A 22,817-nucleotide genomic window follows, 5' to 3' on the forward strand; every position below is an offset into this window, starting at 1 on the left:
AAAATCATGACACCTGCTCCCATCACTTCATGCCAAATAGACAGGGTAACAATGGAAAGTGTTAAAGTGGCAGGCTTTATTTTCTTGGGCTCCCAAATCACTGCAGAGGGTGACTGCAGCCATGAAATTAAAAGACACTTGCTCCTTGGAAGAAAAGCTATGACCAACCCAGACAGGATATTAAAAAGCAGAGACATCAAAGGACCTTTTCTGACAAAGGTCCTTGCAGTCAAAGCTATGTTTTTTCCAGTAGTCATGTATGGATGTGAGAGTTGGACTATCAAGAAAGCTGAGTGCAAAGAATTAACACTTTGAAACTGTAGTGCTGGAGAAAACTCCTTAGAATCCCTTGAATAGCAAGGAGATCAAGCCAGTCAATCCTAAAGGAAATCAGTCCTGAATGTTCATTGGAAAGACTGATGCCGAAGCTGAAACTCCAATACTTTGGCCACCTGACGGGAAGAACTGACTCATTGGAAAAGACACTGATGCTGGGAGAGATTGAAGGTGGGAGGAGAAGGGGATGACAGAGGATGAGATTGTTGGATGGCATCACCGACTCAATAGATATGAATTTGAGTAAACTCCAGGAGTTGGTGATGGACAGGGAGGCCTGGCGTGCTATAGTCCATGGGGTCACAAAGAGTGAGACACCACTGAATGAAGGAACTGGACAGAGATCTCTTCAAGAAAATTAGAAATACCAAGGGAACATTTCACGGAAAGATGGGCACAATACTCGACAGAAATGGTATGGAGCTAACAGAAGCAGAACATATTAAGAAGTGGTGGCAAGAATACACAGAAGAACTGTACAGAAAATATTTTAATGACACAGATAGACATGATAGCGTGATCACTTACCTCGAGCCAAACATCCTGGAGTACGAAGTCAAGTGGGCCTTAGGAAGCATCACTACTAACAAAGTTAGTGGGCATGATGGAATTCCAGTTGAGCTATTTTAAATTCTAAAAAATGATGTTGTTAAAGTATACACAAAATGCCAGCAAATTTGGAAAACTAAGCAGCGACCACAGGACTGGAAAAGGTCAGTTTTCATTCCAATCCCAAAGAAAGGCAATGTCAAAGAATGTTCCAAGTACCACACAATTGCACTCATTTCATGTACTAGCAAGGTAATGCTCAAGATCCTTCAATCTAGGCTCCAACAGTACAGGAACAGAGAAATTTCAGATGTATAAGCTGGATTTAGAAAAGGCAGAGGAATTATAGATCAAATTGCCAACATTCCTTGGGTCATAGCAAAAGGAAGGGAATTCCAGAAGAACATCTACTTCTGCTTCATTAACTATGCTAATGCCTTTCACTGTGTGGATTACAATAAAATGTGGGAAATTCTTTAAGAGATGGGAATACTAGACTACCTACTTACCTCCCAAGAAACCTGTATGCAGGTCAAGAAGGAAGAGTTAGAACTGTGCATAGAATAACGGACTGGTTCCAAATGAGGAAAGGAATATGTCAAGGCTGTATATTGTCACCCTGCTTATTCAGCTTTCATAGAGAGTACATCATGTGGAGTCCTGGGCTGGGTGAAGCTCAAGCTGGAATCGAGATTGCTGGGAGAAACATCAATAACCTCAGATGTGCAAATGACACCACCCTAATGGCTGAAAGTGAAGAGGAACTTAAAAGCCTCTTGATGAAGGTGAAAGAGGAGAGTTAAAAAGCTGACTTAAAACTCAACATCCAACAAAGTAAGATCATGGCATCCAGTCCCATCAGTTCATGGCAAATAGATGGGGAAACAATGGAAACAGTGACTCACTTTGTTTTCTTGGGCTCCCAAATCGCTGTAGATGGTAACTGTAGCCATGAAATTAAAAGACGCTTGTTCCTTGGGAAAAAAAATGTTATAACAAACCTAGATAGCCTATTAACAAGGAGAGACATCACTTTTCTGATAAAGGTCCATGTAGTGAAAGCTATGGTTTTTTTTCACTAGTCTTATATGGATATGAGAATTGGACCATATCATGAAGTCTGAGTACCAAAGAATTAATACTTTCAAACTGTGGTGCTGGAGAAAACTCCTGAGAGTCCCTTGGATAGGAAGGAGATCAAACTAATCAATCCTAAAGGAAATCAACCCTGAACATTCAGTGGATTGACCGATGGTGAAGCCAAAGCTTTAATCCTTTGGCCACATGATGTGAAGAGTTGACTCACTGGAAAAGACCCTGATGTTGGGAAAGATTGAGGGCAAGAGGAGAAAGGGACAAAAGAGGATGAGATGGTTGGATGGCATCACTGTCTCAATGGACATGAGTTTGAGCAAGCTCCTGGAGATGGTGAAGGACAGGGAAGCCTGGTGTGCTGCAGTCCATGGGGTCACAAAGAGTCAGAAATGACTAAGTGATGAACAACAATAACTTCTTTTTCAGTTATTCATTCATCAGACATGAAGTCAGGTACCTCTTCAGTTTCAGGGATGAATAAGGTTTAGTTTCTGCCCTAGAGATGTCAAAGCCCATCAGGGAGGTAAATACACAAGTCATTATTGGAGGGAGTGGTAGGTACATAATGTAGACTTTCCTGGGGTTTCAGGGAGCCCCAGGGAAAAAGGCGTCTGAATTTTTGGACAGAGAGAGAGTTTAGGGATGCCCTGAGATAATCTGCATTGTTGACAAAATCAACATTTTCCTTCCAGTGTGCCTGTCTGCTTCTCCCTGGACATCCCTGAACCCAGCCTTGTGCTACCCCAGAACAGCATCATCTGGGGAGGATGCTTCTATTTCTGCTTCAGCAGGTTTAAAACCCATTGAGATAATTTCTATTTAGGTTCCTGTCTCTTCCTTCAGAGTAGATTGTTTCTAAATTGTGTGCTTATGGTTTTGCTTTTATACAGTTCTAAGAAGAGTTTGTCTTTTTCTTTTAAGGTAACGATACGCTTGCACATCCTGTGGATTGGGCCACTTACGGCTATCACAGTGATCATCCTGCTCTGGATGGAAATAGGAATATCATCTCTTGCTGGGATGGCACTCCTCATTATTTTTATGCTTTTGCAAAGCTTCTCTGGGAAGTTGTTTTTATCACTCCGGTAAGAGAAACACTGGCTTAAAAAAATAGATGATATGTACTTGGTGAAACCACAGTCCATGCTTCTGTTAAACAACAACAACAACAACAACTTTCTCTGTTCTCTTTTTTTGCATGTGTTGTAGACCCTTTAGGCTTAGCTAGTGGAGGCTCCATCCTTAAAGCAAAGACTGATCTTAAAGGGGGAAAGGTGAAGCCATTTGCTGGCTCTTCCTGGAATTGTACTTGAATAAGTATAGTGTCTGTAAGCAGAATTTACCTAAGTCCAAGTTATTTAAACATTATTAAATAGTAATCATCCTTTAGGCCCAATTCAGGCTGCATATATTTTTGCTATGCTTGTCTTAGGATCATTTTCAGTTATTTAAGTTCATATCTTGTTTTTAATTCACTGTTTGCATTATCAGAACCCCAAGGGCATAAAGACAAATTTATAAAGCCCCACAGTACCAGCAGCTTATGTGATAAAAGAGTGTCTAGTGATGAAGGGCCTAATGGTGATGAGTTAGACTTGAAGCATATATCAGGGGATTGGAGGTGTGTTGTTCAGATTGTCAGGTGATGGAGATGTTGTGCTGTTTGAAGCACAGTGAACTCCTTTCTTTTCTTTTTTTGATGACTTTATGCATGTTATTTTTCTCTGCTTGGAATTTCATTTCTTATCTTTACCACAGAAAGATGTTTCTTATCCTTTGAGGCCCTGTTTGAGTGCTACCAGATTTCTGAAGCTTTTCTTGCTCTCCTTTCCCAGTGGAATTCACAGCTCCATCTTTTCTGCTCTCCAGCACTTTAATCCTATTTTATTATAGCGCATTGTCTTTCCATTAGATTCGGGTGTCTTCTGCCTTCCCTACCTGACCACAACCTCCTTGGGCGGGTGGTTTGTACCTGACTTACTTCAGGTTTTCCTTAGCCAATACTGCAAGTTCTCCAAGTTATTTGTTGAATTGGGCTGAGTGGTTGACTTCCTAATTGAAGTCTTCCTCCATTTGTACTTTGAGTAGGACCTGCCTGTGTTGTCAGCTTAGGAGAGCTGTAGGAAATCATTTGATCCCTGGTCTCTGACTGTGCCACCGCTGCTGTCGGTAAGGAAATTTTTGCTGTGATCACTAAGGCTCATATCTCACATTTGTTCCCTTAGGAGTAAGACTGCAGCTTTCGCAGACACCAGGCTCAGGACCATGAATGAAGTTATAACTGGCATCAGAACAATAAAAATGTATGCTTGGGAAAAGTCATTTGCAGAGCTTATTACCAGATTGAGAAGGTAACTTTCTGTATATGTCAAACCACCGCCATACTTTTTTATTTCCTGTTTTTAATGAATGGTTTAACAGTATTACTGTTCTTTTATTTACCGTCCTCCTAAAGGAAAAAAAAAATATATGCTTTTTTCTTATATAGAAATGAAGTTTCACATATTAATACCCCAAATCCCAAGGAAGCAATCATCCTAAGATGTTAATATTTGAGTTGATGACATTTAAACTAAAACTACAATGTTTTAGTAAGTATGTTAATATAGAACAAATGGGAAGATTGTAGAGATTGGGTATATTTGTATTGGGCCAGACTTTATGAATCAGTATTTTTTATTCCAAACAGAGCCATGAAAATACCTTTCCTTTTGAATTTGCTTTAGGTTTATAGAAATTTTTTCCATCTTTCATTTAAATATCTGACAAGTGTTTATACTCAAGCACAAGGTATTCATAATTCTCTGGCTGCACCCTGTTACCTCTCACCTTTGCACCTTTGTGAGGGCCCCTTCCTCTGCTGGGAATACACTCTCATCTTCCTTCTTCTCTGGCTTCCACCAACCCTAACTGACTCCCACGCATCTTCTCAGGGTCTATGTATGTGTGAATTGCCCTGACTTTACTGCTCTGGGTTAGACATCTCTGCTCTGTGCTCCCTTGGGGGTTATGCTGACTGCCTCTGTCTGATGTCTTGGTGGACATGTGGAATCTTAGTTCCCTGACTAGGGATCAAACCATGGTTGCTGTGTTAAAAGCACAAACTCTTGGAGGAGCCAAGGTGGCAGATGAATAGGAGGGGGAGACCATTTTTTCCCCTACAAATTCATCAAAAGAACAATTGAACGCTGAGCAAACTTCAAAAAACAACTTCTGATCGCTAGCAGAGGACATAAGGCTCCCAGAAAAGCAGCCCATTGTCTTTGAAAGGAGGTAGGACAAAATATAAAAGATAAAAAAAGAGACAAAAGAGCTAGGGACAGAGACCTGTCCCGGGAAGGGAGTCTTAATAGAGGAAGTTTCTAAACACCAGGAAACCCTCGCACTGGTGGGTCTGGGGGAAGTTTTCGAATCTCAGAGGGTAACCTAGCTGGGAGGAAAAATAAATGAAACCCACAGATTACGTGCCTAAAAGCAACTCCCAGCAGAAAAGTACCCCAGATGCCCGCATCCGCCACCAGCAAGTGGGAGCGGAATGGAGAGGAGCGGGCGGCTTTGCTTAGGGTAAGGACTGGCCCGAATGCCCTGAGAGCAAGTGGAGGGAACCTTTGTGAGATAGCAACTTAAACTGTGGGATAGCAAGAGACAGAGAGAAAATTAACCAGCCCGAACACACTGCTGGCAGTTCGCAGAACAAAGGAACTGAGCAATTCCAGAGAAGAGCTAGCTGGCAGCCGACCGGCCCATCCCTGCCAGAGGCAGGAGGCACGGGGGAGGGGAAAGGGGCAAACTCGGCCCCAGAGACGGCATCCCCTACCACACTGCAAACAGGCCTCCGGTTTCTAACCAAAGACTTCCTGAGGTTCTGGATGGTCAACATCCGCTGGGAGGGTCGTGGCTAAACACAAGGCGCATGCATGCGACTGGCGTGCGCGGAAACTGAGGCTGGAACCGCAGAAGGGAGAAGGCGCACCGCACCCAGGGAGAGTGTGCCCATCAAGCGCCTGGCTGCCTGAGCTGCTTGGGCCAGGGAAGGCACAAAACACAGGCGCAACTGAGTCTGCGCTTTTGTGGAGTACCTGAAAACTGGAACCGCACGCCACGCAGGGCCCGCTCCATATAGAGCAGCGGAGAGCCTGAGCAGTGTAAACGGGGAAAGCAGACACCCGTGAGTGGGGGGCAAACCCAGTGTGGCCAGAACACTGTGAGTGCTACCCACACACAGCGATAGCTGTCTGCAGAGCCCCTCCCTCCCCCAGCAGGACTGAACTAGCGAACCTGAATAAGAGACCACCTCCACCCGCCTGTGTCAGGGCAGAAATTAGACACTGAAGAGACTGGCGAACAGAAGCCAAATAAACAAAGGGAACCACTTCAGAAGGGACCGGTGCAACAGATTAAAATCCCTGTAGATAACACCGACTATACCGGAAGGTGCCTATAGATATCGAGAAGTGTAAGCTGGAATGAGGGGCTATCTGAAACTGAACTGAACCCACACTGACCACAACAGCTCCAGAGAAATTCCTAGATATATTTTTACCTTTTTTTTTTAATTAAAAAAATTTTTTTCTTTTCTTTTCTTTTTCATTTTTTCTCTTTTATTTTCTTTTAAAATTCCCTGTCACTCCCCCATTACTCCTTAACTTTCATTTTCATATATTTTTACTATTTTTTAATTAGGAAAAAAAATTTTTTTTCTTGTTTTTTTTTCCTCCTATTTTCTTTCAAAGTCCTCTATTACTTCTCTATTACTCCTTAATTTTCATTTTCATATCACTATAACCTTACAAAAAAAAAAAAAGGAAGCCCTATTTTTAAACCAAACTTCATATATATTTCTAAATTTTTTTGTGTTTTTGTTTTTAATATTGTATTTTTAAGAGTGTAACCTCTACTCTAGATTTTTAATTTTTGTTTTTCAGTATGTGATATAAATTTTGGGCATTTAAGAATCCAGTATTCAGTTCCCATTTTTATTCAAGAGTGTGTTGATTACTCTCTCCCAGTTTTGACTCTCCATTATATACCTCAGAACCCCTCTATTTCCTCCCTTCCCCTTCTCTTCCCAATCCAATTCTGTGAATCTTTGTAGGTGTCTGGGCTACGGAGAACACTTTGGGAAGAGAGAACTGCGTAGATCTGTCTCTCTCCTCTTGAGTCCCCGTTTTTCTCCTCCTGTTCATCTCTATCTCTCTCCTCCCTCTCCTCTTTTTCATGTAACTCTGTGAACCTCTCTGGGTGTCCCTCACAGTGGAGAATCTTTTCACCATTAATCTAGAAGTTTCATTATCAGTGCTGTATAGTTTGAGAAGTCTTGAGACTACTGGAAGAATAAAACTGAAATCCAGAGGCAGGAGACTTAAGCCCCAAACCTGAGAACACCAGAAAACTCCTGACTACATGGAACATTAAGTAATAAGAGACCATCCAAAAGCCTCAATACATACACTGAAACCAACCACCACCCAAGAGCCAATAAGTTCCAGAGCAAGACATACCACGCAAATTCTCCAGCAACGCAGGAACATAGCCCTGAGCGTCAACATACAGGCTGCCCAAAGTCACACCCAACACACAGAATCATCTCAAAACTCATTACTGGACACTCCATTGCACTCCAGAGAGAAGAAATCCAGTTCCATGTGCCAGAACACTGACGCAAGCTTCCCTAACCAGGAAACCTCGACAAGCCAATCGTCTGACCCCACCCACTGGGTGAAACCTCCACAATAAAAGGAACCACAGACCACCAGAATACAGAAAGCCCACTCCAGACACAGCAATCTAAACAAGATGAAAAGGCAGAGAAATACCCAACAGGTAAAGGAACATGAAAAATGCCCACCAAGTCAAACAAAAGAGGAGGAGATGGGGAATCTACCTGAAAAATAATTTAGAATAATGATAATAAAAATGATCCAAAATCTTGAAAACAAAATGGAGTTACAGCTAAATAGCCTGGAGACAAAGATTGAGAAGATGCAAGAAATGTTTAACAAGGACCTACAAGAAATAACAAAGAATCAATTAAAAATGAATAATGCAATAAATGAGATCAAAAACACTCTGGAGGGAACCAAGAGTAGAATAACGGAGACAGAAGATAGGATAAGTGAGGTAGAAGATAAAATGGTGGAAATAAATGAGCAGAGAGGAAAAAAGAAAAAAGAATAAAAAGAAATGAGGGCAACCTCAGGGACCTCTGGGACAATGTGAAACGCCTCAACATTCGAGTCATAGGAGTCCCAGAAGAAGAAGACACAAAGAAAGGCCATGAGAAAATACTCGAGGAGATAATAGCTGAAAACTTCCCTAAAATGGGGAAGGAAATTGTTACACAGATCCAAGAAACCCAGAGAGTCCCAAACAGGATAAACCCAAGGTAAAACACCCCAAGACACATATTAATCAAATTAACAAAGATCAGACACAAAGAACAAATATTAAAAGCAGGAAGGGAGAAACAACAAATAACACACAAAGGGATTCCCATAAGGATAACAGCTGATCTATCAATAGAAACCCTTCTGGCCAGAAGGGAATGGCAGGACATACTGAAAGTAATGAAAGAGAATAACCTACAACCTAGATTACTGTACCCAGCAAGGATCTCATTCAGATATGAAGCAGAATTCAAAAGCTTTACAAACAAGCAAAAGCTGAGAGAATTCAGCACCACGAAACCAGCTCTTCAACAAATGCTAAAGGATCTTCTCTAGACAGGAAACACAGAAAGGTTGTATAAATGTGAACCCAAAACAACAAAGTAAATGGCAACGGGACCATACCTATCAATAATTACCTTAAGTGTAAATGGGTTGAATGCCCTAGCCAAAAGACAAAGACTGGCTGAATGGATACAAAAACAAGACCCCTATATATGCTGTCTACAAGAGACCCACCTCAAAACAAGGAACACATACAGACTGAAAGGGAAGGGTTGGAAAAAAATATTTCACACAAACGGAGACCAAAAGAAAGTAGGAGTCGCAATACTCATATCAGATAAAATAGACTTTCAAATAAAGGCTGTGAAAAGAGACAAAGAAGGACATCACATAATGATCAAAGGATCAATCCAAGAAGAAGATATAACAATTATAAATATATATGCACCCAACATAGGAGCACCGCAATATGTAAGGCAAACGCTAACTAGCATGAAAGAGGAAATTAATAGTAACACAATAATAGTGGGAGACTTTAATACCCCACTCACAACTATGGATAGATCAACTAAACAGAAAATTAACAAGAAACACAAACCTTAAATGACACAATGGACCAGCTCGACCTAATTGATATCTATGGGATATTTCACCCCAAAACAATCAACTTCACCTTTTTCTCAAGTGCACACGGAAACTTCTCCAGAATAGATCACATCCTGGGCCATAAATCTAGTCTTGGAAAATTCAAAAACATTGAAATCATTCCAGTCATCTTTTCTGACCACAGTGCAGTAAGATTAGATCTCAATTACAGGAAAAAAAATTATTAAAAATTCAAACATATGGAGGCTAAATAACACGCTTCTGAATAACCAACAAGTCATATAAGAAATAAAAAAAGAAATCAAATTATTCATAGAAATTAATGAAATTGAAAACACAACAACCCCAAACCTATGGGACACTGTAAAAGCAGTGCTAAGGGGAAGATTCATAGCAATACAGGCTTACCTCAAGAAACAAGAAAAAAGTCAAATAAATAACCTAAATCTACACCTAAAGCAACTAGAGAAGGAAGAAATGAAAAACCTCAGGGTTAGTAGAAGGATAGAAATCTTAAAAATTAGGGCAGAATTAAATGCAAAAGAAACTAAAGAGACCATAGCAAAAATCAACAAAGCTAAAGCTGTTGAAAAGCTTAAACAAAGTTGACAAACCATTAGCAAGACTCATTAAGAAACAAAGAGAGAAGAACCAAATCAACAAAATTAGAAATGAAAATGGAGAGATCACAACAGACAACACTGAAATACAAAGGATCATAAGAGACTACTACCAGCAGCTCTATGCCAATAAAATGGACAACTTGGAAGAAATGGACAAATTCTTAGAAAGGTATAACTTTCCAAAACGGAATCAGGAAGAAATAGAAGATCTTAATAGACCCATCTCAAGCAAGGAAATCGAAACTGTAATCAGAAATCTTCCAGCAAACAAAAGCCCAGGACCAGATTGCTTCACAGCTGAATTCTACCAAAAATTTAGAGAAGAGCTAACACCTATCTTACTCAAACTCTTCCAGAAAATTGAAGAAGAAGGTAAACTTCCAAACTCATTCTATGAGACCCCATCACCCTAATTCCAAAACCAGACAAAGATGCCACAAAGAAGAAAACTACAGGCCAATATCACTGATGAACATAGATGCAAAATTCCTTAACAAAACTCTAGCAAACAGAATCCAACAACATAGTAAAAAAATCATACACCATGACCAAGTGGGCTTTATCCCAGGAATGCAAGTATTCTTTAATATCTGCAAATCAATCAATGTAATACACCACATTAACAAATTGAAAGATAAAACCATAGGATTATCTCAATAGATGCAGAAAAAGCCTTTGACAAAATTCAACACTCATTTATGATTAAAACTATCCAGAAAGCAGGAATAGAAGGAACATACCTCAACATAATAAAAGCTATATATGACAAACTCACAGCAAGAATTACCCTCAATGGTGAAAAATTGAAAGCATTTCCCCTAAAATCAGGAACAAGACAAGGGTGCCCACTCTCACCACTACTATTCAGCATAGTTTTGGAAGTGTTGGCCACAGCAATCAGAGCAGAAAATGAAGTAAAAAGGAATCCAGATAGGAAAAGAAGAAGTGAAACTCTCACTGTTTGCAGATGACATGATCCTCTACATAGAAAACCCTAAAGACTCTACCAGAAAATTACTAGAGCTAATCAACAAATATAGTAAAGTTGCAGGATATAAAATTAACACACAGAAATCCCTTGCATTCCTATACACTAACAATGAGAAAACAGAAAGAGAAATTAAGGAAACAATACCATTCACCATTGCTACAAAAAGAATAAAATACTTAGGAGTATATCTACCTAAAGAAACAAAAGACCTATACATAGAAAACTATCAAACGCTGATGACACAAATCAAAGAGGACACAAACAGATGGAAAAATATACTGTGTTCATGGATTGAAAGAATCAATATTGTCAAAATGGCTATACTACCCAAAGCAGTCTATAGATTCAGTGCAATCCCTATCAAGCTACCAACGGTATTTTTCAGAGAACTAGAACAAATAATTTCACAATTTGTATGGAAATACAAAAAACCTCGAATAGCCAAAGTAATCTTGAGAGAGAAGAATGGAACTGGAGGAATCAACCTGCCTGACTTCAGACTCTACTACAAAGCCACAGTCATCAAGACAGTATGGTACTGGCACAAAGACAGAAATATAGATCAATGGAACAGAATAGAAAGCCCAGAGATAAATCCACGAACCTATGGACACCTTATCTTCAACAAAGGAGGCAAGGATATACAATGGAAAAAAGACAACCTCTTTAACAAGTGGTGCTGGGAAAACTGGTCAACCACTTGTAAAAGAATGAAACTAGAACACTTTCTAACACCATACACAAAAATAAACTCAAAATGGATTAAAGATCTAAATGTAAGACCAGAAACTATAAAACTCCTAGAGGAGAACATAGGCAAAACACTCTCCGACATAAATCACAGCAGGATCCTCTATGACCCTCCTCCCAGAATATTGGAAATAAAAGCAAAAATAAGCAAATGGGACCTAATGAAACTTAAATGCTTTCGCACAGCAAAGGAAACTATAAGTAAAGTGAAAAGAGAGCCCTCAGATTGGGAGAGAATAATAGCAAATGAAGCAACAGACAGAGGATTAATCTCAAAAATATATAAGCAACTCCTGCAGCTCAATTCCAGAAAAATAAATGACCCAATCAAGAAATGGGCCAAAGAACTAAACAGACATTTCTCCAAAGAAGACATACACATGGCTAACAAACACATGAAAATATGCTCAACATCACTCATAATTAGAGAAATGCAAATCAAAACCACAATGAAGTACCATTACATGCCAGTCAGGATGGCTGCTATCCAAAAATCTACAAGCAATAAATGCTGGAGAGGGTGTGGAGAAAAGGGAACCCTCTTACACTGTTGGTGGGAATGAAAACTAATACAGCCAGTATGGAGAACAGTGTGGAGATTTCTTAAAAACCTGGAAATAGAACTGCCGTATGACCCAGCAATCCCACTTCTGGGTATATACACCGAGGAAACCAGATCTGAAAGAGACACGTGCACCCCAATGTTCGTCGCAGCACTGTTTATAATTGCCAGGACATGGAAACAACCTAGATGCCCATCAGCAGACGAATGGATAAGGAAGCTGTGGTACATATACACCATGGAATATTACTCAGCCATTAAAAAGAATTCATTTGAATCAGTTCTAATGAGATGGATGAAACTGGAGCCCATTATACAGAGTGAAGTAAGCCAGAAAGATAAAGACCATTACAGTATACTAACACATATATATGGAATTTAGAAGGATGGTAAGGATAACCCTATATGCAAAACAGAAAAAGAGACACAGATGTACAGAATATACTTTTGGTTTCTGTGGGAGAAGGCGAGGCTGGGATATTTCGAGAGAACAGCATCGAAACATGTATATCATCTATAGTGAAACAGATCACCAGCCCAGGTGGGATGCATGAGAACTGCTCGGGGGCTGGTGTACTGGAAGACCCAGAGGGATCGGGTAGAGAGGCAGGTGGGAGGGGGGACCGGGATGGGGAATACATGTAAATCCATGGCTGATTCATGTCAATGTATGGCAAAAACCACTACAATAATGTAAAGTAATTAGCCTCCAAGTAATAAAAATAAATGGGAAAAAATAAATAAAAGCAGAGTCTTAACCACTGGTCACCCATCTTCTTTTCTAAGTTCATGAACTCCTGGAAGGGACAAGTTCTCTCTTTCTGTCATCCTCAAGGTACCTTTCACAGGACTTGTGATTACGAATGCTTGTTGAATGAATGTTTGAACTCAAGTGTTATTGACCCAAAATGTTTAAAAGTGTGACATTAAGCCTCCATTTAGTTGGGAGAGTGAAGTGATGATGAAGTGTGTGGTCCTTGGGTCAGGGCAGAGCCCCAAGTGTGCACTGTATAGTGTCTCCATGATGTGAGCGATGGTTTATATTAATCTGCGTCCATCCCTTAGAAAGGGGCCACTCACACAGGGCGCTTGGATGTTGATGCTTCTTTTAAAATCCATTTCCTTCTCTCTTTTACAGGAAGGAAATTTCTAAGATTCTGAGAAGTTCCTACCTTGATGGAATGAATTTGATATTCTTCGACACTTCAAGCAAAGTCATCCTCTTTGTCACCTTTACCACCTATGTGCTTCTTGGCAACCTGATCACAGTCAAACAAGTGTTTTTGGCCATAACACTGTACCAAGTTGTGAAGTTTACAGGCATCCTCTTCTTCCCCCTGGCCATTGAGAGTGTAGCAGAAACAGTCGCCAGTGTCCGAAGAATCAAGGTTTGGTGACAGATAACTTTTTAAAGTTTTAGGTAGATTTTAGGTAACATGGTTCCTTTTATTTGGTGTCACTGTGTGCCAGTTATGTGAGATTTAATGCTTTCGGGCATAGCTGTTCCAAAATGTCATACATACTCCCCTCTCTTCTTTGGTAGAAGACATTACAAATAATGTAAGATCCCTGCTCATTTATGAGCAGCAGTAGCAGTGGCACAGGGTTCTTGATATACAAGTGATGGCTACAGGGCAACTAAGATGTTTAAAAGCAAAAGAAGTAAACAGATTGCATCACCTGTGTTAACTTAAATGACTAGCAACTGTGTTCAGTCCTAGGGTGAATTGGATTCCTCTCTGAGTCTGGAGGGGAAGAACTTGCTGAGAGGTCCTGCTCCTTGGACAGGAAGAGTGACCTCAGATTCACTTAATTCACTCTTTAAAAATGGTTTCTTTCCTTCACAGATGGTTTGCTTGTTGATTTCTGAACATGCCTTTTGGATCTGACTTGTCCTCTTTACGCTTACTCTTTAATCCTGTCGCTAGTTGGCTTCTTCCTTTCAGATTTGTGATTTCCACCATACCCACTGTCTCCATTTTTTCTAACTGTCTCTGTATTGCCAAGGGCAAATAATTTACATCACCAAAATAAGAGCCTGGCATACAGTAGGCTGTGAAGTACTTGCATGTTTATGAGCAGGTCTAAAATGAAGGTAAACTGGCTCTGGGAGCCAGCCTGGGCATGACTTTGATTGTCTGGGTTTTACAAAATATTTAATTTCTTTTGACCTTCTCCTCAGTGGTGGACAGCCAGTAACAGATCTATAGTGAAGTTAGATAGGTTTGGGTGCAATTTTATTTTATTTTTGGGTCTTATCATAAAAGTTGAATTTTTTTATGATGAAGTTTCTATGTACTATAAAAAAAAAAAACAAAAAGATTACTCGCAAAGCAGATCAGTCCTACAGGGTTAGTTCTGGTCCCCTGAGTTTTATCATTCTTTCTGCCAGGGGCTTCTAGCAACACTGTTAAGGGATGGTCCATTCAGTTCAACATTTTTTTTCCCCCCTTAGCTTCGCATCTTGGAAGAAAACACTTAGGAGCATCCCTGGACCATAGTCACATTGTCAATGACAGGGCAATGTGTCCAGATGGAGGCTTCATACATGTGCCGTACTGCTGTGATTTTGTTACAGCGCTGTGACTTTGACACAGCTGCTATCTTTGATCGCTGATTGCCAGGGCTCACTGTGTGGTCTGGGTAGATGCAAAGTCTTACAGGTTTTCTCATTTAAACCCGACAGCAATTGAATGAGATAAGCATGTGTCCCTGCTTTACAATTAAGGAAACAGGTTTGTGTATCAGGTGAAACAACTCACCCATCCTCAAATAGCCTGTAAATGACATTCTAGGATTCTACCCAAAGCCTGGTTTCTTAGCCATTGTTACATTATTGTCTTCTTAGTACCTTCTGCCAAGTGGAGTAACTCCTTAAGTGTGATTTACATCAACTAGTCTCACTCTGAAGATATGCAAAGGTTCCCTGCTTCCTGAAAAGTTAAAAATTTTAACTGTTAGCTCCACTGGCCATTCTTTTTGTTTCCCAGCACTCTGACAAGTGAGGACGGAGGGAGGTGGAGAGGTTGTCTCTGTGACTGCCACAGTCACCCCCACTTTGGGGTCTTGGCTCACTCTGTTGGGCCCCCTGGGTCACCTTCTTCTCTCATTGATTTAAGCAAATACTGCTGAGCCTCCAGCAGCCCCATGAGCCTCTCCCAGAACTTTCATTCACACTGATCCAGGGCTTCCGTTTATGTACACAGCCAGTGCCACGCCACCCAGCATCATGTCGGGTGGGCTGATGTTGACTCCCTGGTAGTGTTCCAAGCCTCGTGACAACTGACTGTGTCTGGTAGACTGTATCTGATTCTTTAGTGTAGTGCCCGGACCATACTGGACATATCATGGGCATCTAATACATAGTGGATTGACTGAAACAACAGTTACAGGAAATGGCTGGGAGCCTACAGAGGCCCAGGGTGGCTCAGCCTGTAGAAGCCAGAGTAGTGCAGAGGGAGGGAGCAGACTGGGGTTAGCATTCCTGGAACATTGATCTTTGGTGTGTGTATGTGTGTTTCAACTTAGGGGAGCTGGATCTTATCAAGAGTGGAAATAGATCTGAATCTTCCCTTTGTTTTCTGTGTCTGTCTGTGTATCAAACCAGCCTAACTGGACTCAGTGGGCCTGCTCTCTAAAGAGAGTTGTGGTTAGCACAGCCTGGTGTTCATGTAGACTCTGCTGGCCTGGCTCCTGGTCTGGGCTCTTGAGTCTTGTAGATAATTAGGAACACTCAGTCTTGATTAACAAAGTTAGTCTGAAAGTCTTGCCTGCCATCATGAAATAAAAGAAGATTAAAAACATGAGACTTTATGCTAAAATGTATCTGGAGTCCAATGATGATCTTGACACAGAATTTCCTCCTGTTTGGAGTTGGTCAGTCTTTTCTCTCTCTCTCTTTTTTTTTTCTTTTTTTCATTTTATTTATTTATTATTTATTTTTTTTCATTTATTAGTTGGAGGCTAATTACTTTACAATATTGTAGTGGTTTTTGTCATACATTGACATGAATCAGCCATGGATTTACATGTATTCCCCATCCCGATCCCCCCTCCCACCTCCCTCTCATTTATTTTTTTAATTGGAGGATAATTGCTTTACAATGTTGTGTTGATTTCTGCTGTACAAGATCGTGAATCAGTCATAATTATACATATATCCCTTATTAAACCTCTGACTCTTTTCAATCCTGTGGCCTGTAGCCCACCAGGCTTCTCTGTCCATGGAATTCTCCAGGCAAGAATACTGGAGTTGGTTGCCATTTCCTTTTCCAGCAGTTCTTCCCAACCCAGGGATTGAACTCGGGTCTCCTGCATTGTAGGCAGATTCTTTATCATCTGAGTTACCAGGGAAGCCCTATTTTCATTTTATTTATTTATTTATTTTATTTTTAATTGGAGGATAATTACTTTACAATGTTATTTTGGTTTCTGCCATTCAATGTCATGAATCAGTCATAATTACACATATATATATGACCTCCCTCTTAAACCTCCCTCCCCTCCACATCCCACCTCTCTAGGTTGTCATAGCACCAGGTTGAACTCCCTGTGTTACACACAACTTCCCTCTAGCTAAGTTGCTCAGTCATGTCCAACTCTTTGCAACCCCCTGGACTGTAGCCTGCTAGGCTCCTCTGTCCATGGGATTCTCCAGGCAAGAATACTGGAGTGGGTTGCCGTTTCCTACTCCAGGGGATCTTCCCAACCCAGGGATTGAACCCGTGTCTCCTGCATTGGCAAGTTGATTCTTTACCACTGAGCCACCTCTGTTTTACACATGATAGTGTATATATTTCAGTGCTATTTTTCTCTCTTAATGTATGTCTCACCCTTTCCTTCCCCTGCTGTGTCCACAAGTCTGTTCTCTACATCTGCTTCTCCATTCCTTTCCTGCAAATAGATTCACCAGTATCATTTTTCTATATTCCATATTTATGTATTAATTTATGATATTTCTTTTTCTTTTTCTGACTTACTTCTCTATATATAATAGGCTGTAGTTTCATCTACCTCACTACAACTGACTCAAATTCATTCTTTTAATGGAACTGCCAACATTTGTTGAATCTTAGAGAAAGCAAGGGAATTCCAGAAAAACATTTATTTCTGCTTCATTGACTATGCTAAAGTCTATGACGGTTTGGATCACAACAAACAATGGAAAATTCTTAAAGAATTGGGAATACAGACCATCTTACCTGTTTTCTGCGAAACCTGTATGCAGGTCAAGAAGCAACTGGACCTGGAAAATTGTCCAGTTATAACTGGACATGGAAAAATGGACTGGTTCAAAATTGGGAAAGGAATACAATAAAGCTATATATTGTCACCATGTTTATTTAACTTATATGCAGAGTACATCATGAGAAATGCCAGACTGGCATTTGTTAGTTATAAACTGGAATCAATAATGCTGGAAGAAATATCAGCAACCTCAGAAATGCAGATGATACTACTCTAATGGCACAAAACAAAGAAGAACTAAAGAGCCTCTTAATGAGGGTGAAAAAAGAGAGTGAAAAAGCTGGTTTAAAACTCAGTATTAAAAAATTAATATCCTGGCATCTGACCCCATCACTTCATGGTAAATAGAAGGGGAAAAGTTCTAAGCAGTGACAGATTTTCTTTTCTTGAGCTCTAAAATCACTGCAGATGGTGACTGCAGCCTTGAAATTAGAAGACACTTGTTTATTGGAAGGAAAGCTATGACAAACCTAGACAGCACATTAAAATGGAAAGACATCATCTTGCTAACAAGATGTAAGGTCTGTATAGTCAAAATTATGGTCTTTCTAGTAGTCATGTATGGATGTGAGAGCTGGACCATAAAGAAGGCTGAGCACCAAAGAATTGATGCTTTCAAATTGTGGTGCTAGAGAAGACTTGTGAAAGTCCCTTGGACTGCAAAGAGATCAAACCAGTCAATCCTAAAGGAAATCAACCCTGGATATTCATAGGAAGGACTGATGTTGAAGCTGCAACTCCAATACTTTGGCCACCTGATGCAAAGAGCTAACTCAATGGAAAAGACTCTGATGCTGGGAAAGATTGAGGGCAGGAGATGAAGCAGGCAACAGAGGATGAGACGGTTGGATGACATCACTGATTCAATGGACTTGAACTTGGGCAAACTCCAGGAGATGATGAAGGACAGGGAGGCCTGGTGTGCTGCAGTCCATGGGGTTGCAAAGAGTCAGACATGACTTAGTGATGGAAAAACAACAACAAACATTCCATTGTATATATGTAACACAATTTCTTTATCCATTCATCTGTTGATGAATATCTAGATTGCTTCCATGTCCTGGCTATTGTAAATAGTGCTGCAGTGAACATTGAGGTACACATGTCTTTTTGAATTATGGTTTTCTCAGGGTGAATGTTCAGTTGTGAATTGCTGGATCATATGGTAGTTTTATTCCTAGATTTTTAAGGACTTCCATACTGTTCTCCATAGTGGCTGTATCGATTTACATTCCCACTAGCAGTGTAAGAGGGTTCCCCTTTCTCCACATCCTCTTCAGCATTTATTGTTTGAAGGTTTTTTTGATGATGGTCAATCTGAGTGGTATGAGGTGGTACTTCATTTAGTTTTGATTTGTGTTTCTCTAATAATGAGTAATGTCGAGCATCTTTTCATGTGTTTATTGGCTATCTGTATGTCTTTGGAAAAGTGTCCGTTTAGATTTTCTGCCCATTTTTTGATTGGGTTGTTTGTTTTCCTGATAAGTTTCATGAGCTGCTTATATATTTTGTAGATTAATACTTTGTCAGTTGTTTCATCTGCAATTATTTTCTCCCATTCTGATGATTGTCTTTTCATAATGTTTATTGTTTCCTTTGCTGTGCAAAAGCTTTTAAGTTTAACTATATCCCACTTGTTTATTTTTGTTTTTATTTCCATTACTTTAGGAATTGGGTCACAGAGAATCTTGCTGTGATTTATGTCAAAGAGTGTTCTGCCTACTTTTCCTCTAAAAGTTTTGTAGTTTCTGGCCTTACATTTAAGTCTTTAATCCATTTCAAGTTTGTTTTTGTGTGTGGTGTTAGGAAGTGTTCTAATACCTTTCTTTTATATGTAGCTGTCCAGTTTTTTCATTATCACTGATTGAAGAGGCTGTCTTTTCTCCATTGTATGTTAGTCTTTTTTCTCTTAAGGCCTTTGACTAATTGCATGAGGCCCACCCACATTATACAGGTGTCTCACTGGTCTCTGAACCTAGGGTAGACACAGTGTGAGCTGGGAAGCTGGATGAAAGTGCAAGGAGCCATAGGAACTACAGACATGCTTTATTTGCTAGTGGCTGATGCAGCAGCAGCAGGAATTTTCAGGTGGGCTTATAAGGTATACACGAACAGAAGTGGCAAGTGGCCAAGCTGTTGCTTTTATTGTGCGTGTGCAGTGCTATAGATGATCTCAGCCATTACATAATCATGTAACATCATTGTTTATAGGAAGTGGAGCAAAAGAGCCAGACCATTGCCAGCCTTGGCTACTTAGTATTCTTCTACAGAAGGATAATCTGCTTTACTGAGTCTACTGATTTTTATACTAATCTCATCTAAAAATACTTTCTGTAATAACCAGATGTGTTTCAGCAGGTGTCTGAAGTCTGTGATTTAGTCAAGCTGGTGTGAAATTAACCATCACACCCTCTTTAATCCCCATCTCTTCCTTTGAGCTCATGGATGTGACTTTGCCCTCACTAAACCACGTTTGTGGATTTCTTTCCTTCCCTGAACTCCAGACTTATCTAAAGGGCAGATACAGTGCCTCATTCCTCTTTGTAGTCCTCACAAATAGCAGGTGCCCAGAAAGTATGCAACTGAAGGAACCATCCAGCTCCATCATGTCTGGGAGGGATTCTGCAAATGCCTAACCATTAAGCATGGTTTTAGTGGGAAAAGTGTTAACTCTTATTCTTTGGTGGATTATGTGGTGAATCAAAGAGTGTAGCACAAAAGGGGTCCTAAATAAGGTTTTTAGGGAATTGTGCTAAAATATTTGGGTAGGATTTTTTTTTTCTACCAAAATTCAACTGAACTGTGTCTGAGGCTTGAAATTCCTTCCTATGTAGGTGTGTGCAATAACATTAACATTATGACCTGCTGAGAACTTTGAATTTTCCTGGTGCTGACTTTGTCAGGTTTCTTTGTGTCCTGGTAAAGGAAGCACCTTTGATTTGGGCAAGAAACATAAATTTTCTCTCATTTACATAAAATTTCTGGCAGGAAGATGGCCTAGGAATTGAGATCTTTTTGACAGTCATTTTCAGTAAATGTGGGACAAATGGCCAATAATAGAGTGATAAGAAGGGTTAGTGTCAGAATGGCAAACTGCTTCCTGGTGGGTTGAAATCATTATTGAAATATGTATAATGAAAAATTTTAGATTTTAGCCTCTTTTTAAGTTCATTTGATTTCTCTAACCCTTAAAAAGGTTAGTTCTCTAGTTTATCAGAATCACCTGGAGTTCTTATTAAAACTAAGTGATCACACCTTGGAGATTCTGAGTCACTAGGTGTTGGCTGGAGTCCAAGGTCTCTATTAATATGCATTTAGTAAATGTCCCTGGGTACCTGAAAATAGGCCACATTTGGGAAACAGTGTCCTACTTGTGGAAAAGAGCAAACAAGTCCAAGCTGTGCAAATCCAATAGAGAGGATGTCAAGATCATTTGAAAAGTAAAATTAGTTGAGAGGAAAAACCTGTCTTGGTTTACACTAGGTGTTTTAGGGGCAAATTTGGAATTTATTCAGCTATTCCATCACCAAGATAATTGAATAAATAATTGAAGCCTGGCACAGGCTTGGTGTGTATGTATAATGGCTGGTAAGGAAATACAGAGAAGTCTGTCCTCCTTGGAATTTCTTTCATCAAGTTGGGAGTTAATAACAAACCAAATGGTGAAACTCACTGTGGATGTGTGTTTTTATGTCATTAGTCCTTGGAAGGAGAAGTCTGAGGTTAAATGAGGTACTTTTTGTAGACGTTGGTTTAATTTTGGAGATGGTACTTCCTGGGAAGACTGGAGAGTTTCATGTGTGAGGGTGGGGGAGGTGGGAAGATGATACTTTCCATTTTCATGGGGATGGTGACTGTGACAAAGGCTTTTAGTGCATAAGAAGGAATAAAAAATGTCTGAGTCTGCAGAGTAGAGAGTACTGGAGGCCTGAGCAGGGAACTGTACAGGAAACCACAAGTTAAGGTTTTTAGTGTCTCAGAACTCCACCTGGCTGCAGCCTTGGAACTGGACAGGGAGGTGGGGTGGGGACCTAGAACAGCGGCAGGGAGATGAGTGTGTCAGGAAGCTGATGCAGTACATGGTCCAGGGATGATATGATGTGGTTTGGTTTAGAGTGAAATAGACTTGGCCAGATTTCAGAGCATTCAAGCACAACTCAGGGCATGTCTTGAATTGGGTATGGCAGGAAGAAGAGGTGAATGCTGGGCTATTTTGGGTTATGAAGCTGTAAAATACCTGGATTTGTTGAAATATGGAGTTCTAATATGCTGGCAAATTTGGAAACTCAGCAGTAGCCACAGGACTGGAAAAGGTCAGTTTTCATTACAATCCCAAAGAAGACAATGCCAAAGAATGTTCAAATTACTGAACAATTTCACTCCTCTCACACGCTAGCAAAGTAATGCTCAAGATTTTTCAAGCTAGGCTTCAACAACATGTGAACTGAGAACTTCCAGATGTTCAAGGTGGATTTAGAAAAGCCAGGGGAATGAGAGATCAAATTGCCAACATTCTTTGGATTATAGAAAAAGCAAGAGAGTTCCAGAAAAATATCTATCTCTGCTTTATTGACTATGCCAGAGGATTTGATAGTGTGGATCACAAAAATACTGTTGAAAATTCTTCAAGAGTTGGGAATACCAGACCACCTGCCTCCTGAGAGATCTGTATGCAGGTCAAGAAGCAACAGTTAGATCCAGACATGGAACAATGGACTGGTTCCAAATACAGAAAAGATTACATCAAGGCTGTATATTGTCACCCTGCTTATTTAACTTATATATATAGTGCATCATGAGAAACACTGGACTGGATGAAGCACAAGTTGGAATCAAGATTGCCAGAGGAATATCAATAACCTCAGATATGTAGATGACACCACCCTTATGGCAGAAAGTGAAGAAGAACTAAAGAGCCTCTTGATGAAAGTGAAAGAAGAGAGCCAAAAAGCTGGCTTAAAACTCAACATTCATAAAATGAAGATCATGGCATCCAGTCCCATCACTCCATGGCAAATAGTTAAGGAAACAATGGAAACAGTGAGAAACTTTATTTATTTATTTTTTTGGCTACAAATCACTGCAGATGGTGACTGCAGCCATGAAATTAAAAGACGCTTGCTCCTTGGAAGAAAGGCTATGACAAACCTCAGTTCAGTTCAATTCAGTCACTCAGTCCTTTCTGACTGTTTGTGACCCCATGGATGCAGCACACCAGAACTTTCTGTCTATCACCAACTCCCAGAGTTTCCCCAAACTCATGTCCATTGAGTCGGTGATGCCATACAACCACCTCATCCTCTGTCATCCCCTTCTCCTCCCGCCTTTAATCTTTCCCAGCATCAGGGTCTTTTTCAATGAGTCAGCTCTTCGCATCAGGTGGTCAA

General features: G+C 40.3%; 1 protein-coding gene across 1 annotated transcript in view; it reads left to right on the top strand.

Moving 5' to 3' along the window:
- The window catches only part of LOC133049356 (ATP-binding cassette sub-family C member 4-like), a 335,592-nt gene that overhangs the window by 106,409 nt on the left and 206,366 nt on the right, over positions 1-22,817 (top strand). Inside the window, exons 6-8 of the mRNA XM_061133334.1 lie at positions 2,902-3,065; positions 4,206-4,331; positions 13,322-13,571. Of these exons, the coding sequence (XP_060989317.1) occupies positions 2,902-3,065; positions 4,206-4,331; positions 13,322-13,571 (540 nt within the window). The remainder of the gene's footprint in view (positions 1-2,901; positions 3,066-4,205; positions 4,332-13,321; positions 13,572-22,817) is intronic.

This window comes from Dama dama, chromosome 30, assembly GCF_033118175.1.
Source record: "Dama dama isolate Ldn47 chromosome 30, ASM3311817v1, whole genome shotgun sequence".
NCBI classification, from domain to species: Eukaryota; Metazoa; Chordata; class Mammalia; order Artiodactyla; family Cervidae; genus Dama; species Dama dama.